This window comes from Plectropomus leopardus, chromosome 11 (genome assembly GCF_026936395.1).
Source record: "Plectropomus leopardus strain MGB_pleo_1.0 chromosome 11, ASM2693639v1, whole genome shotgun sequence".
Classification (NCBI taxonomy): Eukaryota; Metazoa; Chordata; class Actinopteri; order Perciformes; family Serranidae; genus Plectropomus; species Plectropomus leopardus.
Window position 1 is genome coordinate 21,503,645 of NC_142186.1, and position 20,043 is coordinate 21,523,687.

Sequence of the window (20,043 nt, forward strand, 5' to 3'; positions counted from 1 at the left end):
TTCAGCACATCTAAAATCCACCGAATTGACACCAACTGTGCAATTTTCTCCTATTTTCATCCACCTTTATGGCTCATTAGCACAGCATGGTGCAGTGATGTGTAATAAATGGACACACGTCTCCTGCCTTTGATGTATGCTTTAGCCTAATGTCCTTTAATTACCTATCAGACGGCTGGCTCAAGCACCTGGTCTACTGTCTGGTGTGCAGGGTTGAATAGTAATGGTTTCTTTGTAACACTACCATGTGCTCTTTTAACATGCATGGTTATCCTTTAGAAACCCAGAAACCCATTTGAATCATCGCTATTGTGCATTTTTTGTTTTGTTTGTTTGTTTCTTTTTAGAAAATATGTTACATTAGAAAATATACCCACATTGGTAATTGTCATACCCACTCTTAATTGTGTTAAATCCACTCTGTTTTGATATTAAAATTCATGAAATAAATTGTGACAAAAAGACATTCTGTGTTAGATCAAGATAGCTGTTAAATTAAATATGTCGACATTTTTATTTAAAAATTAATGTTGCTTTTACTTCACCCTGCAAAGGTGTTTTATATTTTATATTTTCCAGAAGTAAATGGATTTATTTGTGCCTCATCTGATTTTTGAGGTTATTTTTATTTATTTTTTTTTAAGAAACAGTCATACTCTAATTTCTCTATGTCTTATCACTGCAAAAACATAAAACAGCAAGCTCACTACCTTATTAGGGCAAAGATTCAGTTATATCCCTTTTATAATAGAAAGTGAATTGTTTCATTAGCTGAGTTTGCATGTTGACGTGTAAGAATTTAATGACGCTTAATAATCTGTCAAGGCCATAAGGCTCTTGTTATAAGAAAGAAGTATTGCTTCTACTTTTCTGGGTTTTGGACAAGGTGTTAAGTTATTGATTTTTCATTAGCACTCAAAGACACTCCTGCTCGCCTTCTTTCCTTCCTTTCTTCTTTTCGTGACTTGAAATGAGTGGAAATTGACTATTTGTTGCTATTTTTCAGTAAATGATATACTACACTTCTGTGATTCAATTACAGGTAGCTGTTGAATCGACTGAAATTACTTTTCTTTAAATCATGGTGTGAACTCATCAAATGCAATTAGGAAGAATATGACAACAAGTACAAGTTGATGTCAACACATGCATGTTAAACAGTCACTCTTCTGGCTTTAATTCTGCAAAACCACACACTCTGCAGCATGCACACCCAACCCCCCACCTCCTTCAACATCCCCCACTTTCCAGTTGCAGTGACAGGTGGCTCTTGGGGGTTTGGGGTGAACACGACTCAACAGCTGCACAAAAGAACCCCACTGGGGTCCTTTTGACGGGGTGTCCCCTCTCAAGCGTGCCGATCAGCCCCTGGCCCAGCCCCCACCTTGGCAGATGCTCTGAGATCCACAGGTGGCAGATGAGAAGACACTCTGAAGTATTTAAAAATGTTATATAACCAACATCCCTTTTAGGTTTTGTGTGTTGAACTGGGTGATGTTTACTCTGGTTTTCAAGAAATCCATATATATGACTACAGCAGCTCGAGCTTGGGTGGAGTAACCTGTTTTGGCATCAAAACATCTAAAACAAAAGTATCGCTGACAGGAAAATCTAGTGTTCTCTTTACACTGAAATGACATGCATATACAAATCATTAACAGTACGTATCGGTTTGTCATGGTTGCACACTCTGAGAAGTCTGCCCTTACTCAATCTGAAAGTATGCTGACATACACCATTAATATGCAAGCACGCATGTCGTAGAGGGTACATTTGTGAATGCTTCTTCTCTTAAAGTGCATCCTCTTTAAATTTCCAGATCTTTTTTTTTTTTATAAAAATGTCTCTGAGATATCCTCATTGAAAAGCCTCAACAGATAGGGTGATGTTTTTTAGTTTGCTGTGAAGGAAAATGAGAGGTCACCTACATGCTGAATTAAAATGACTGATTTACAAGAATTTCTAACTTTGATACAATATCTTGAAAATACCACAATTCAATACAATTTTCTATATCACAGGGAACACTGACTGTGTGCATACAATTTCACAGCTAAAACAAGGGTATAACATGACAATGATGACTTCTTTTCTTGGTCAATAGCAGAGAACAGAAGAAAGACAGCAGTAAAAATTTAATCTCAAGAAAGCGAGAAAGCGTAGCTGATGCCTGTGTATTGATACTGCATAAAATGAGTATTGGCTGTTACAAATATTCAAATGGATATGTATTGATAAACTGATATTTCTGACAACAGGACACTGACTATAGCCTAACATGCTTCCAAAAATGTTTTGAAGCAAATTCTGAAGCCTGTTTTAGACTACCTTAAAGGTCAAAACTTTGATGCAACATATTTTTGGGACATTGCAATATTCAATATGTTGACTACCTCTCTGTTTCCTTGTTATGTTTCTTCTATTCTGCCCATAAATATGTACTGATTTAAAATGCTAAAAAATGCATAGGAGTTATAAAGAGTAAATGAAACGTTTTATTATAGGCACGTATTTGCCCCAGAAAAATAAGTGAAATCCTTGTATGCTGGTTGTTTACTGCGGTGAAATGTTACAGCAATCTAAGAATTAATAAGATTTATTATCAAGTAGGATGTCACTTACAAGGTATTTGCTTTAGTTTTAGTGCATACATTAAATAAGAATAGGGCAGTGTAGTTTACGACAACACTCAAGAACATAAATATAGAATAGAAAGGTTATGATAAAACAATACAAAATACTGTTTTACAAAGTACTATAACAACAAATATGTGCAATATAGCTGCCTTAGAATGAGAGCATTGCAATTTGGTGCAGGATGTTGAAAAATAGGTTTTTCGTATTGGTAGACCTCTTTACTAATTCTGTATTTTAATTAGATCAGCAAGCTTTCTATATTATCCGTTAAGTGTTTTCCAAAGGAAAGATTTATATTGAGTGTGAACTGTGAACTAGCAGGGTGTGAGAGCATTGTAGTTTTGTGGATGGAGGACCCAGTCAGAATAGAGGGGGGGAAATATTTTCCTCACATAAAAAATAGTTTTATTGGTGAAATTTTACCTTAAGATTAAAATATAGTAGCACTGACAACTAAACATTACTATGTATATCTTCCATAAGTTTAAATCTGGGTAGAATTTGACAATAAATACTACAGGTAGCAGCCGCGCCCCCCTCCTGGTAATGGTACAGTCCGATCCGGAGGCCAGTCAGGGACCATCCGCACAAGCAGAGGAGCATCAGCTGTGGTGCGTCGGAGAGTGAAACTTCCCTCACTCCTCCTCCCCTGCTTTCTTTCTCCCAAATTCCCTCCGACACCTTTTTTATGTAATTCCTCCCAGGAGCAGCCGCAGCCACCGGTGCCTCCATCAACAGGCGGGTACTGGCTGGGGTTTGTTTAAATTTTGTCCTCTCTGTGGTCGAACCGGACGCTCTCCGAAACGGTTTCCTGCCCGGTTTGTACAGGACATCGGGTGCAACTGGAGTGACTCCACCAAGTTTCCCCCCCTTTCTGCCTGAGGAATGAGAGGACTGCCGAAGAGGAAGAGCAGAAACTCGCACGTTTGAATGAACAAAAGCGCAGAAAGCGAGGGAATTGCCGCCAAAATGGAGGAAAATACTCTACCAGGAGACACATGTAAGTGTAAATTCACGGTATTTCAGTCTACCTTTGAGATGAATTTGAATTGTTTTGAAAAAATGCACGAGTGCTTTGTCATTCATGTCCGTTGTCACGTTGTAACAAAGTCATTTGTAACGCTGTCTTACGAGTGTTAACTTTATTAGTTACCAAGCTCATTCATGGGTTTAGAAACACTGTTGCAGTTTAGTTAAAGCGGTAGAGAGCGGGGTCGGGAAGGAATTCGTCTGATACATTATGAATAATCCATTTGGAGGTGCGGATACAGACAGTCCACAGATCATAAAGCTAATGCAACCTTGTTGTTGTCCACAAGATTAACACCTAAACCTCAAGCCAGATTTGAATCTGTGTGAGAATAAAATTATGATTTACCAGTTTGCATACCTTTTTGATGACGAAAACAAAACACCGGTATGATCAGTAGCAGATTGGTGATGGCTGTCTGTTAACAATATGTTGCAATTTCTTTTGCACAAAGCTCAGCCACCAGGGTTCTAACAACACAATTTGCGTTAGATGAGGTAATCTAACTAGTACCACCCCATCCCCCTCCGTAAGTTATGTTTAGCTCACTACTAACATGATGCAGTCATAGGCAGCTTGGCATCCCTTCCTGTCTCCTCTTTGCTGCTGCTCCACCAAATACAGAGGGTATTTGTTGTGCGCACAGGTGCAATGGAGCTAATTTTCTGCTGGTGCAGAGATGCATCAACAAACAACTGAAATCGAGAAAATTTTAATGAGAGGCTCAGCTCAGGGCCAAAGTGCAGTGGATAAAGAGTCCACCTCACACTCCAGCCAGATGCGGCTTACTGCTTTTATACCTGCTATTACAAATATGTGATCTTGTGATCATGCAGTTCAAGGCCAGTGTCCTATCTGCACCACTCAGTTATGACAAATATCTCAGTTTGAGACCAGATGAAATGTTGGAAACTTACCACTGTGCAAGTTGCACCCAACATTGCTCCAAAATTTGAACCTCCATGCCTTAAGCATTGTGCACTGACATGGTGCTTGCTTCTGGAAATAGAAGGGGACACACACAATGTAACCTCCTCCTTCTGACAACAGAAAACTTCCTTCCTGCTGACAGGGGTCTTCATGGAGGGAGGTCGGCTTGTTTTGGCTCTGCATCAAGCAGGAGTAGAGATGCGCTCCACCCTGATCGTGGGAATCTTGACCAGTAGACAGAAATGTCTTTAAACAACCATGTTCTGAATAACATAACGTACGTGCCATGAACTTGGGAGGGACTGTCGTTATATGTTGTGACTCATGGCAGAGGCACTGACATCATGCCTCTTGTTTTGTGGGATTTTGAGTATGTCGGCCAGACTGTTATGCTTCATGTGCTTACCGATAATGATCAAAAGTTGTTTCTCCAGCTCTTTCTTTATGAGTCATCAGTGGTTTCAACATAACTCAAAGCTCCAAGTGGGACTTTTGTCTCCAGCTTGATGTTCTGTGATCATGTTTTTCACGTTTGCACAGCTGTATCAGATACAAGTCATTATCGGAATATCACTTAACTGTTGATCTTGAGGAAGACTGTATCTTTATGTCTCAAGGACATAATGCTCTTTTACGAGGAAGAGAGAATACGTCCATCCTTAAAAATCTCTGATAAGAGATATGTCTTCTTGCCATATCAGCTCCCAAGAATGTGTGTTGCCCATGTAAAACATCCTTGATCAAGATATGTGAACAACACCTGGAAGCAGCAGTACAATTGGAAAAGTCTCCTCCTTTTGTTGAAATACAGGCACTAAAGAAATCTCACTTGATCTGTCGTGCTTGAAAACTAGCTCTTGGACAGAAGCAGTTGAAAGCCGGGCCCAGCATTGTGAAAACCTGCTGTCAGGACTTATGGAGAAGACCCTCTAATCCCTCTTTTCTTTATGCAGGCTTTCTTCCCTCTGCGCTTTCCACTTTGCCACTCTTTGACAGCCGCCTCTGTTTGGTCATGCTCTTTAATCTCCGTACCTGAACAGCTAAGCTGTGACCAGCTGAGATGAATAGAAACTTTTATTTTCTTTTAAGATTTGCTGTTTCTAGCATATTCAGACACCCCGGGGAAATTGCATTGCTCATATCTCTGAAATTTGTACAGGAGGAGCCGGATGTAAACTGTAGAAGAGACTGAGACGATGGTTTGAATTGTTAATGAGCCATTATACAAACTTTGAAGCAAAAAAGACATGCTGCTTCACCACAGATGTATTGAGAGAAAACGCCTCAGCAGACTGACAGGAAGAGGGATCATAGTGTATCCTTGTCTGTCGTGTAATATGGGAGAATTCACCAGCTTTGGCTGTCAAGCCTGTACTGTAATGAACAGGATCAGTAAGCTGCACATAGTCAGCCACAGGAGTTCTTATGTGATCAGGGGGATATGTGCGACCTCGTCCCATTTTTTTCGAATGTCTTTGTAAATTAGGAGTGGGCAGGATCCCATGGGACCTTTGGGATTCACTGCCTAAATGAAACGTGATAACAACGGGAACTGACATTGTTTTTGCGCAGGACTAATTGTGAGCAGTGCAGTGGTGAAGTGTGTTAATGTGAGATGTTTTCATGTTCTGCAGGAGATGCTGTGTTTGACTCTGACAGGTTAGAGATATACGAAATCACTCGTGTTTAAAATGTATCATTTAAAGTATGATTGTATGTGAAATTATGAGCAGAGTAATATACTTTTGGGAGTGCAAAATTGTTGCATGCTACTGTAACTCTGTATACATAGATATGAATCTTACTGTATCGGTCAGGCAACAGGCCTAGTGATGCCAGTATTCACTTTATATATTCTGCTCTTTGGCCTGGAGAATGTGAAGCTTTAAGTCATTTATGCAGTGAAATTAAATATTTCTGCATCACAAATGAATGCTACATTACATTTATGCTGCTGTTCCTGCTGTTTTTAATCTCATTCATAGAACTGGGTGGTGCACACAAAAGGTAGCAACCTATGTGTGGGCTCCATTTTGCATAATCCATTTAATTCAGTGTATGTGGCTGCAATCACAGATTACTTTGTCAATCAAATGGCTCTTTCCAGGCATGCATGACTAAAAGGATTAGAGTAGCAAACTGAGAATCATTATACTTTACCACATCTTTTCACAAGATTTCTTTTGGTGTATAGATTGATTGATTATTCCTTTAAAGCTACTTCAGGCAGCATTGTTGGCGTAGGAAACAGAGGGCTTCCCAGTTCCTGCATGTTCAGATATGTGTAGTGCCCATATTCAGCACATTTCTGTAGAGGGGAAGGGACTCAGCTGTGTCGCTGTGAAGTTTGGTGAGAGAAGGGAAAGGAGCGCTGATATCTGAGTCCCAAAGAACCGACTGATGTCATGCCAGCACTGTGCCATTGAGGTCTGCTTTTCAAAGTACAGTGCAATTTTTAGACAGTGACATATTTTCACTTGTTTTGGCTCTGCTGTGCTCCAGCACATTAGATTTAAAATGAAACAGTGACTGGGGTGAAAGATGGAGTTGCAGCTGTGAGGCGCTTTGAGGGTGTTCACATCATATTAGTCTGAAGAGCTTTGGAATGCCCTTTTGTTTTGATATAGTCCCATGGTATTTTTAACAGCCCTGTGTGACAGTAATAGGGCTGCAGTTTTTTTTTATCTGGTTGTCACCCAGTATTGATGGAAACACCTTTAATTTCAAACTAAAAGTTGGCACTTCACCTTTCATTTTAAATTCAATATTTTTGAAAACGCAGACAAAAAATCATGTTGCATGTATGCTCTTAACCCTGTGCCAACAGTTAGGGCCTTGTTCAGACTGCCCCTGAAATCCATTTCTTGGCATATACAGGTTGTACCTAGATTGATTTTAGGAACTATGAACAGCAAATCCTACATGAAATGCAGTTTTTACAAATTTGATCCAAACCACATTTAGAGGTTGTTTGAAATCCGATTCCAATTGTGGGGACGACAGCAAACTTTCATTTTTAAAAAATGCATCCGTTTTCCTTTGTATCATTCTGTGATCTCATCTCTAAATGTGGAGGACTTTGCAGGTCTGTTAACACAGAGCAAGAGGAGCTCTCCATGAGTTCTTTTTTCCTCAACAGAAGTTTGTAATTCGGGGCTGGATAATAAACTGTCAGTCCTTTAAGAACTGATCAGTCGATGGACAGAAATGGTTAGGTTTTACTTTCAATGCGACTGATGTTCTGCTGCTCCATCTGTGCCCAAAGTACGAGCCAACAGGTACCACTACTAATGAACGGTCCAGCTCCAAAAATAAAAAATCTATTTGTGACAGCAGATGTTTTAATGGTGGTGAGCTGCCACAAATACATGAATGTGTGGGAGAGCCTGGTTAAATCCAGAGTGACAGAAGTGCTGAGCAGATCCATGTTGCGACTGATGGAGCGCCAAAGAGGACAACATGTGGAACAACAGTCTGAGGACAGACACCAAAATAAATAGTTTGAAGGGTGAAATTATGGGCATCCATTTCTCTTGCTTACGTTTTGTATAACCTCGTAGTTATTGATGGCTGCGTCATTACCTCAACAAATCATGCAAATAGGTTGGTGATGTCTGGACACAAAAATCTGATGTGATTACTTGCAAATAACAGTGCGGACAGTCTGTCTTCAAGATCTGATTTAAGAAGCAAATCTGATTTACCTGCAGTCCGAACGTAGCCTTAGATTAACCATTGTATAGGAGCTCTTAATGGATTATCTATTTGCAAGCTTTTATTCATCCATGTTTGTGTCTAGTTACAAAAATCACAAAGTGAAGCTGAAGCAGAATCCTGCTATCCTGTTAGTGCATGACAGTGAAGTCCCATAAATAAGAAATCAAAAAGGAGAGAAGACTAAAGCTATAAAGTGAAGACAGGCAGAGGCCACAGGATGGCGAGATATAGTGTAATGTGAAAAAGGTAAAAAAAAAAACTGATTGAACTACTTTCTGGAGATATCAACACCCGACATAGGAGAGGCATCACATCAGTGCCAGTCCACTCTGTAGCACCCAGATGATGTAAATCACACTGTCCAGACACTGACCTAATCGAGGTAGATCTCTGACCGAGCCGGCACTCTGGAAGGCAAATAAAGGAAAAAGCCTTCCCATTAACCAGCACTCAAAGTTTGCAAACTCTCAGCCTCTGCGGTATTCTACCAGGAAATTGCTTCTGAAAGCGGTCAATAAGTGCATGTAGGCACAGTTCATATTTGTATTTGTAAACATAATTGACAGACATGACCTTTTGAAGTTATGTGTGAGTGAGTTTTTTATTTTCAATTTTGGAACGCACATTTTAAATTCTTTAGGGCAGAACAACAATATGTGTTTACTCTGAAAGCATGGATTAAGCTGGGATTAGAGTCAAATACTCAAATACAACAAAAAATTTGTGTTGTCACTCAAATACCAATAAATGACAATTAATTGCTTCAAGCTTATGTCTTCTATGCCATCTGCATTATGCATTGTGATTATGACTCCAGTGACTCTCTCACTTGCCATAGCCCTATTATGTGTGTTGTTAGTCACACTTAAACCAACTGAGGAGATAATCTTCTAAAATGGCCCGAAGATCCGTGTAGCTTCAGATTTTGCCCCACAAGCATGTCTGTCGGTGTTTGAAGAAGGACTTTATGATGTAACCTGTCTTCACCTCTTAAGCTCCTTTGGTCTTTTCCTCATAACAAGACCATTTGATATTTAATACAGTTGATCATTCAGAGAGCTATGACTTGTCAAGGACCACCTGTGATTACTTTGAAGTGAAGGACTCAAAGATGGTAGCAGTGCCTAAAATTATAAGTCACTTAGTAAGCATGTTATGAGCCCCCTTTGCACTGCCTGTTGAAGGTGGAAATATTGCCCTGGTATGCCTCCTTGTTGTACTTACTAAAAGGTATGATTTTCGAAGGGGGGGGCAGAGTTGTTTCATCTTCAAGTCGGCAATGGAGGTAGTAATAGCTCAGAATCAACATCTGTGTATCAGTACAGACGGCAGGACAAGGTCATAGGTGGGACGGGTGTCAAGTTTTTATGGCGTGTTATGCAGGAGATTTAAAAAACATCTAGCAGCAGTTCACAGTTAACTCAAAGACAAAGAGCGGCGGTCGTTAATGTCAGTAAATTGGGAAAACAATGAGATTAGGGAGCTCCTTACCTTCCAAGCAGAGGACAAGATCTGCTAACATATAGCAGAGACTGTAAATTATCTTTACTGCCATGCTATGTCATTGTTATTGTTTATAACGCAATGTGCATGTTATATGTCACACTAGAGGCTGACGCTGTTGTGTTACATCATGCCCGCAAAGCCTCTTTTGTTTCCATGATGCTGGCTGTCCAAAGTCCCACACTGGAGCTGCATAAAGAAGGGACTTAGTAGTGGCCCTCTGATGTGAACTCTGTATAAAAAGGGCTATGAAGTACAGGAGAATTATTTTGGTGCAGAAATTTAAAAATATATATATATTAGGATGATTTAAAAAATAGTTGGATATTTTGAGACAATTAAGTTTTTAAAGGGATATGAGATCTAAGGTGAGCTGAGTGTTAGAAGGTGCTGGTTGGCGGGTTTTGTTACCTTTAGATGGAGCCAAGGTAGCTTTTACTGCCTGTTCCCAGTCTTAATGCCAGGTAACACCAACTAGCCTCTCATCTAACTCTCAAAAAGCAAGCATAGTTCCCAAAATAACAAACTATGCTTTTATAATTAAAATGGGCAGAGACACAAAAACACAGAACATACAACACAGAACACAAAGGTGATTGTTACCAATAAATTGGCTGCACCAGAGCACAATGAACCAGAAATGATGCAGAGTTTGTTTATGTTATTGGACCAAGGAAAAGCAAGTTTATTAAGAGCACTTGATGCAAAAAGGCATTTAAAATAGCTCATAATGCATTCAAATGATCAAATAAAGATCTAGGCTAAGACAACAAGACAAAAATTAAAATGATTAACTCTAGGTCCACAATGCTGCACAGCTGCAGCAGCTGGGCGGTAAGACAGTATTTGAATGCCAAAGAAACATGCCGTTCTCACTAAAAGCCCACAAAACATACACATGGGCTGTTTGGAAGGCATCTGCGTTTCCTGACGCCTTTCTGTCTTTCTGTCTTTCTGTCTCGACTGTGGCACACAGACAGAAGGCTGATGATGATGCAGTGTTGTGGCCTAAATTTATTATCAGTCAGCTGTGCTGTCTTTCTCCCTGGGACACGAGAGGAAGGACAAGGGGGAGGGAAGTCTTGATTTGGACCGCGACGCTTGTTCCTTCCACCTCCACCAAGTCTGAAAATATCCCAGACGGCCTGCTCTGGGTGCTCTGGTCGTCTGAAAGTTCCAGTCACCAGACCTATCCGCTAATATTAGACCCAACCCTGTTCAGCAAAAGGGCATGCTCATCACACTGTAAACACATCTTGATATCCGCACACATTCTTTGGCAGGTGTACCATATGTTATTCTGAGCTATTGTTTGACCCATATTCACAATTATTTTAGGTATAGTGGCATGCTTGCTCTCTAGGAAATGATCACTGCAGTTTTGTGTTTTGTTGGTGGATTTAAACTTCGTTGCTAAGGGAGTGAGCATTTGCCCTTGTTGTCACTACCTGTGATTATGACACCTATGATTGGACCCTTGTGCCAGCAAAAGAAAATCTGGCTTTTTGTGTGGGGAGACAAAAATCCAGTTAATGATAACTGTTGGGTGTAATTGTATGTTGAGCAGGCACAAAATTACTGTCTGGGCCTGCTACTTGCTTTAGGTAATGTTTATGAAAATAGCCATATTGAAAAAAAAAAGACAAACAAGAGCTCTGTGAGTTACTTCAGATAAGGATACACATATGCAGTCACAGCTCTTTCAAAATGTCATCCAATCGTATATCCTGTATCTAACAGTTGATCCCAGTGATGCTTCAAGAACAGAGAAGGATCTCTCCAGACAGTTCACTTCATTTGCTCTGGCTCATTGTTCTTTGTATTTGCAGCATGGTGTTAAGTTCAGCACAAAAGGGATATTAGACTGTCACATGGATGAAAAATTCAGAGGGGATTACAGATACCTTAGATCTTAACAGTAGTTCGGAAGCCCATGATTAGCATTTCTAACCTAAAATGAATATTTAAGCAAAGACTCTGATACACCAATCTGATGGTCGGCCGTTAGTCAGTGTAGAGCTATTGGTGAGCAACTGTTGCCCTAGTTTTATGTGTAGTATTCCAAAGCATTGGCCCTTGTTGGCCCTTATTGGCCCTTATTGGCCCTTTTTGTCTTTATTCGGCTATTTCAGCATGTTGGATTTACGTTGGAAACAGTGGTGAATGAAATCACTCTGATTGACAGTTCAGCTCAGTGCACAGGAGGAAGAAGGGCAAGAAGAAGAGTGTATAAGATCAGGCAAACATGTTACATCAGGTAAGATGGGTTTTTTAGCCATTGAGCTCTTTTGCAGAAATGGTTTGTATTTGTTATTGTTTGCTTGCACATGGTTAATAGTCTTCGTTCTTTAAAAATCAGGATGTGTCGTAAATCTGCTAACTGGCTAACTAGCACCTTGAATTTGTCCTGTCAGTCTTCCAGTTTCCCCTTTTTAATGATGAATACAGACTACTGCCACCTGCAGGTATGGAAAACTATTTACTCTCACACAGGCACAGAATGTACATGCTAGTTGTCCGTTGGCTGTAGTATTTGCAGTGTGTTCTCGTGCAACTTTTTGGCAGAGACACAGGTTATAAGAGGTGATGCAACAGTCGGCCTTTGTTGCCACTAGCTCTTTGATGTGGGTTTGGTGTGTCTGGTGCAAAGCTTCCCATTGGTCATTAGTAATAAATCTTGACCGTCCTGCTCTTGAAGCGGCCATGAAGACTTGTCCTTCTAGTCAATAGAGCTTTAGTACATTTTGGGGATAAGGCAAACCAAATTGCCAAAGGTTAAACTCAAATGGTTCACTTCCTGCTCTGGCTGAAATTGGTCTTTGATGGTGACAGGGGAACAGAGAACCAGCCATTGAGACCAGTGTGAATTAGATCGTGCTGTCACTTCCCATCCCCCAAAAGGGACAAGGTGGAAGTTGCCAGGAGCAACTGGCTGGTATGCTGATAAACTGCTTCTAGTTATGAATGGCAGCTTGTGCGTCCCAGAGATCCCTCCTCGTCCTCTGATGTCATTGAGAAAGTTTTGAGTTTGGCAATGCCTGACACACTCCCCACACTAATGATCAGACTGTCTGTGTTACTTGTCCCTTCATGTAGTAGCATGTTGGTGGCAGTAGCAGATGCAGGGTCCCCAGGGAGCTGATGCTAGGTCAGATAAGCGAAGCCTTTCATCAGCGCGGTGGCTTTGGTGCATACGCCAATTCAGGAGAGAGCAGCAGCAGCAGCAGCTAAATGCCAGGCATTGTTCTCAGTCTGGGCCAGGTGATGGCATGAAAGCTGCTGCAATCACTGACAGAGACATCAGTATACACAGGCAGATTGTCATGCGGCGAAGGAATGCAGTCTTTTTAAATGTCTTTAACTCTGTTGGTTGGTATGCAGAACCATTGTTGACATTACAAGACCAATGTCAGCTGTGGCCTGATGAGTGGGTTCATCAGTCTGACTCAGGTATCTTTGACTTGTTATTAATTAATTCGGTCTAGAGCTGAATCGATCAGTGGTTTTGAGGAAAATTAATCTGCAAATGTTTAAGAATTGATAAGTAGTTCAAGTCAGTTTTCAAACAGCAATACTAAAGAGTAGTTCATGCTTCCCAATTGTTACGATTGTTGTTTATGTGATAGCAGATTCAAATCTGGCTGGGCAATATATCACTTTTATATCGATATCGTGATATGAGACTTAATATTGTCTTTCCTGTTTTCAAATGCTGCATTACTGTGAAGTGATGTCATTTTTGGAACTTACCAGACTGTTCAAGCTATTCTATTATTTATTTGTTTCTATTATTTACTTTTCCCACCTAGACATTATATTTACATTACTGATGATTATTTATAATTGTTTTAATGCTTTATGAAAGCACAAATAGTCAACCCTACAATATTTCTGCAATGTCAATGTCAAAGTGTTTGGTCAAAAATATTGTGATATTTGAATTTCTCCATATCGACCATTCCTTAATTGAAAAACTTTCGGATTTTGGACTTCAGTCAAAAAGCACAACACATTTGAAGATGTCAGTTTTAAGCTTAGGGAGACTGCGAAGGACATTCTTCAACATTTTCTTGGCAATTTAGAGGCTATATGATTATTGATCAACCAAGTAAATATGTGAACAGACGGATTAATAATGAAAAAATGTTGCAGATTGTGTTTTCTCAGTTGTGTTATGATCACAATGGTCATACAATCAATCAAGAAGAAGATTAGCCATTTAAGTTGTTCATATAGCAAGAATACAAAAAAATCTCAAGTTCCAGCTAAAAATTACATTAATTTTGAAACACTGTACACAAAAGATGATTTTTAAAATAAATTTAATAATATATTATTACAATGGTTATTATTGCTGGCCAAGGTAAAAGTAGCTTGACAGTATTTAAGTGCAGTTTGTGCACAGAATTTGTTTATCTCAACTCCCCTTTAAAATTGTAGTCCTTGGTTGTAAGCACATCTAATGAAAACTTTGGTCTCTAAACACACACACACAGGGCCTGGTTTGGCACAAAGTCAGTGCTTGTTGTTTACACTGCGCTTCCTGTGTGTCTGGGCCCCCTTGCTCTCTTACATCACCCTATTCGGAGCAGGAGGGACACAACAGGGTGAAGGGGCGACGGGTTAGGGGGGTAAGCGATGAGGTAGTTCATTAGTCCCCTAGCCCATCCCAAATGAGATGCAGATCCATTCTCTGTGTGTTTCCCTGAGTTCCTCTTTTCTTTTTTATGGTTGCCGCCCTTTTCCCTTTCCAGTCTTTTGATTTCACACTCTGGGTCTCAATACTGTTTCCTTGCCTGTTTGCTTCATTTCCATTTTTTGAAGAGAATGGGCTGCATTTCCACCCTTTTTACCAAGTATTTTTTAAGAACAGGCCTATTTAGAGATTGCTTTCTTCCTAAATCATTGTGTTACAAACCTTTACTTGTTCCTGTTGGTGGTCTTCTCATTTGTTTGGCACGAGACAGAAAAGGTTGTGCTTAAGAGTGAAGCTATTAGCTTCATAAATATTCCATGTCTTGCCCTATATTTTTACTCTGCACAGTATGGAGAGGCATTGGCGGTGCTCTGAATATTGCATTGGGAATGAGCAGCAGTTGTTAGTTGTATTCATCATGACCGGTTGCTATCATCAAGATAATTTTACAAGCTTTTTTGTATCTACTGTACACTGTGAATGGATACTTGTTTTTGTATCAGGCAGTTTCACATATATTGTTGCTTTTTTACTGTTGCTCTCAACCGAAAGTACCCTCCCTTTGCTGTTAATGAGCAAACACAGTCATAAGAATGTGCTGTCATAGTTTGCTGATTCTGTCATACAGTGAGTCATGTGTTTTGCTGTGCTGTGGCAGATCCAAGCTTTTGCTTATCCTGATTCCTGGGTCCCCTTTGAGGTTGATGAACAGGTAGAAAAATAGCAGTGTGGCACATTGTCTGAACCCTGTGCTTAGTACAGTTGCCTGTCAGATCCTATAGCCTGTGTGGAGATAATGTGGGTACATGTTGTTCCAAGGACCGACCCACTTGTGCTTCTGCTTCCTTATATTCCTTTTAATGGAATTCTTATTGCTTGTATCTAGATTTTCATATTTCATATTCATTAAAATAATTAAACAGGAAAGGCTGTTGAGCCCTGCAGTTTTGGAGGTGACTATATGAGTACATTTGAATTGCACTGGGGCAGCAGAGTGGGTATTTATAACCTGCACTAACAAAATAATATGCTGTGAAATTGGAGTTCTGCTAAATCACATTTTGTGTGGCAGAATTACCAGATGTCCTAGTTTTAACGTGGCTTTTTACTCTTTACTTGCAATGTCATCAGCCAAACTGTAAAGTACTAAATCCCTTTGTGGTTGCAGTTTGGGAGTGAATGAACAATGAGCTTTGCAGAGCCTGTGCTACATTTTTCAAACCAACACTTGACGTTGCACATAGATTTAATCCAATCTTACCTAACGTGTATCTGACTGGGAAATGGCACAGAGTCTGTGCTAATTACCTGCTGATTCCCAACCTGCCATTCTGCTTCCACACTGTGCTCGTGCATGCATGCATACACCCACTTCTGCAGGGGTTCCTTCCCTATTTCTGCTGGCCTTTACAGAAATCTTTATTATATATAGCACTTTTGTATGTTGATGGGTTCAGCTGAGTGCCTCAGGCTTTGTGACACCTGCAGCTAGAGAGGCCGCATGGGGGCAACTGAGTTGTGGCGCAGGATAACAGCGTGATGTTCATGACCAACGATCATGCACAGCCTGCTGGAGATACCTGAACCTCCTCTGACACACTTTGTAGGGTCTCATAGTTGTCAATACTCACTCGATAGTCAGTATAGGAGGATAAAACAAAGCAACCTTGAATGACATCACTGCTTTTAGATGCTCTAAAGATTGACTTAATACTACCAGATTAGTAAGATATTATGCAATTGGCAAACTGTATGTCAATTTTAGTGGCACTGAAACTTGAAAAGACTTTGGGGTCATGTCTTTGAGTTGTTGTTGATGTTTGGAAAAAAACACCTTTAGATGTAAGTATGGTTTCATTTAATTTAGCTAAATGCAGCATATCTCTGGTATCATAAGCATACCACCAAACAACCATCATCACGTCCTGATTATTCTTTTCTAAGGCTATTTTGGAATGTGGCTCCCCACCAGCTATCAAAACCAGTGTGAAGAGCACAAACAGAACACAAATTCACAAATCTTGGATGCGAAATAAACATGTCGAACCCTATTGTGTCAAGTAAGAAGCCTAGCTTTTCAGGATCTCTAAAGAAAGACAGGTGATACACACCAAAATATTCAACATGCTTGTGATCTTATAAAGCTTTTGAAACACTGACCAAATGTTTGTACTGCACATTTTTCTCCCCTGGCTTCTAACAATAAGCTCCACCAAAGTGTTTTTCCATGTTAAGGCTTGACTTGAGTGTCTTGGAGGAAGTAGGTGTGCATTGATTTATGAATATGAATAATGTAAGTGATGTCACAAGAGGGTGGTCTAATGGCTCTTGGCTGAAGTCATCCCCTGGGTGCAGGGTCCCTGGGAGGCTGGAGTGTAAATATGCTAAAGAGGCAGTTACTCATATGATCAAAGGGATAGACCCCCTCTGTTTGAGTTGTATAAATACAGTAATAGAATTCGGCTGATATTCCTGTTTCTGAAATGATGTCACACATTAACACAACACATGAGGCCCAAACAAGATGATTTCATAAGCTTGGTTCAAGTTTGTTTTTTGTCTGTAACAGCCAGAGCACAGGGTTCATAGATTGCTGAACAAATTTTGTCATCACATTCAGTACATCTGTGCAAATATTACTTAAGCATTCTCCTCAAAGTACCGCATCAGTATGTCCCAATCTTGTTTGCTGTAAGGGGTCACTGTGTCTACAGTTTTCCAAATGCATTTGTACCCACCACTGTGTCAGCTCAGGACAGACAAACGTCTTGGATTTGGAGTCATTACAAGTAGCAGCCTTGTTTTTTTTATTTATGTTAAAGGTGTCCTTTGGAGGTTTCTTGTAAACAAACAAAGTTATGATTACATCCGCTGTACCTGACCGAAACACATCATGTGTATCTTCAAGGTCTGACAGATGTGGTAAATGTATTTCCCATCCAGAAAACATCTTGTTTTTAAATATACCTTTTTTTAAGGCTTCATCCACTCTAAAATGTTTACAGAATAAAACAGTGTTTTAAAACAAGCACTCTCCATACACAGTAGCTTTTTGGCATAGTTTGTGAGATAATCTCTGTACATACTAACGTGTCTGAAAGCCGATATAACATGACCATTTCCGTACACTGAGTATGCGCATGACAATGTAAACAGGAAAAAGATTGTCTTCATCAGGTTGCGTAGTTAAAGAAAATACGATGGAGATGGAGAGAAGTAAGATCAAAGATTTATTTATGTGGATCAACAAAGTGGTGGAGCTGCTTTTGAAAGTAACAGTAGTATAGGATGGCCATAGTGGTGTAAAATAGATTGAGAGCCATTGCAAAGTAAAGACTGCTATATATTAAAATGCTACTTGCTAATGGCAATGGTAAAAGAGGAACGTCACTCATACAAAAAGGATAAAACCACAAAAGGTGGACTTACCTATAATGTCTTGGCTTGACATGTCTTGACTGATAAGACCAGTCAGGACGGAGATGTGGTTGTTTGCATCATCGCTTTAAAACGTCTCTGTTTCCGCCCGTTTTCAGAGGTCTTCTTTTCAGGCGTTACAAAATGCCTTTATCATATGTATGCTAGATGTAAAGGTAGCAATAGTTATGCACTTGAAAACAAAAATGAATTGTTGTGGATGTCCTCAACTGTGCTTTGTTTATGCTTATGTTTGCTGGCATGCAGTTTTCTTTTTCACTGCCTTTGCTTGCACCAGTAAAAACACTCCTCAGTAGTGCTACTACAGGTCAAAAACTCCACAGGGTACCTTGAAGTAGGAATTGCGGTTACAATTACTTCTGAAAAGTTAAATAATTATTGGATTAAAAGAAAATTAAGCACCAACTATTTGAATAATCAGTTAATGTGCACATTACTTATTAAGCAAATGCCAAATATTTACAAGTTCTACCACCTGAAAAGTGGTGATTTGCTACCATTTGTATCATGGCGGATCGAATTTCTTTCAGTGCTAAACTGAACATTGGATAAAATCAATTTGAAGAAGTCACATTGTACACTGAAAACTTATGATTGCCATTTTTTATTTACAGTTTATAGACTAAACAAGCACCTAATCAAGATTAATCTGTTATGAATGATAAAATGATCATTAGTTGCAGCCATAGTTCAAACTTTGTCTTACATTCTCCAATTTTTTTCCATTAACTTTGTGTCATCTATCGTACACTCTGTTCTCCCAGCTGTCTGCTAGCCAGACAGTCAGAGTGCTGCATCAATCAGCCCTTGTTTCGGTCTCTTTCCACGCAGCAGCAGTCCTCTCCCTCAGCTCCCATCCCATTTTCCTCCAGAGAGCTTCAGGTTTCATTGGTATTCATTGTCAGTGCCACCAACATACCAGAGCATGTTACATTCTCCTTCTCTTCATCATTGACAGTATAGATCACTATGATTGTCTGACCAGTCGCCCACAGTGCTGTCAGACAGCCAATTCTTTGTGACTCCAGTTCTCAGGTGTATTGGGAACTCTCACAGCATGTGAGGCAACACAATACCTGTCTGTTAGAGCAGCACTTACTCCTATCACTTTTGGCAGCGCAGTTGTCGTATATGCCCCTAGGGATCTGTAAGAAAATGGTTTACTGAAATTTGATCAATTCAGAGAGGAGGGTTGTATGAGTCATCAATGGTAGGCCTGGGGTTGTGTGTAGCATCATTTGCTTGCAAAAATGTTGTCTGGATTTTGTTGATAATTGCAGATTTCACATCACAGAAACTTCTCTTTGTAAGGATTTACCCTTAAAATAGCAACATGGACGAATAGAGGCGCAAATTCCAAGAGCAGGCAGTTTGACTGGATTTAGTTAGTTTTTAATGAAGTTGGTCACAAGCCCGGGGTGCCGAGTTGTTACATCGAATGTTTTCTGTGGGGAAACAATTTAAATTTGAATCCCTGAATACATTACTGGCCTCTTGTACTTTCCGTTTATCTCACAACCATTCTCCCCTCCTCCCTCTCCCCATTCGCTGTCATCGCAGTGTTTTGGCCGCTGTCCCGTTACCATGAAGAGACCAAAACAATGGCTCCTCTCTGTCAGAGCACATCGCTGCCCGAGGAATGCTTGTTTAATAGTGGCATGCTTCAACAGGGGAAACACAATGTCTTGTCTCCCAGCTGAACTCTTTCATAGACTCACACTGCTTTTCTCTCTGGACATCAGGCATCATCCAACTCAGGGTCATCATCAACTGCCTTCATTTCCCAGTGTGATCTAACAGAGCCTTTCCATGTGCAGAGCAGAGAATCTTTCCTATAAGGCCCAATATTGCACTGAATGCTACTAAGTATTTTAGTTGCAGTGCAGAGAAGTCGGCCTGTATGTTTGGCCTCAGCTGTTCATACAGATCTTTGTTCAGCTTTGTGTTTCTGAGGTTTTATAATAATCAGAGTTTTACTTACAAGGGAGCAGTGCGTGAGAAAATAGTTTAAGGCTTGTTTTTGAAGGAGATGTTTATGGCTCACAAGGCACACTGTACAGTCGCACAGTCTATAGAAAGCTATAATCAATTC

The 20,043-nt window shown here is 40.1% G+C and overlaps 1 protein-coding gene across 4 annotated transcripts in view; it reads left to right on the plus strand.

The window, feature by feature from the left end:
* Positions 1-3,230: 3,230 nt before the first annotated feature.
* The window catches only part of map7d1a (MAP7 domain containing 1a), a 47,332-nt gene continuing 30,519 nt past the window's right edge, over positions 3,231-20,043 (plus strand). For 2 of the 4 annotated variants that reach the window (XM_042489644.2, XM_042489645.2), the window contains exon 1: positions 3,231-3,637. In XM_042489644.2, coding sequence (XP_042345578.1) covers positions 3,568-3,637 — 70 coding nt within the window. In that variant the 5' untranslated portion in view covers positions 3,231-3,567. The remainder of the gene's footprint in view (positions 3,638-20,043) is intronic. The other 2 variants (XM_042489646.2, XM_042489648.2) reach the window with 1 other exon arrangement.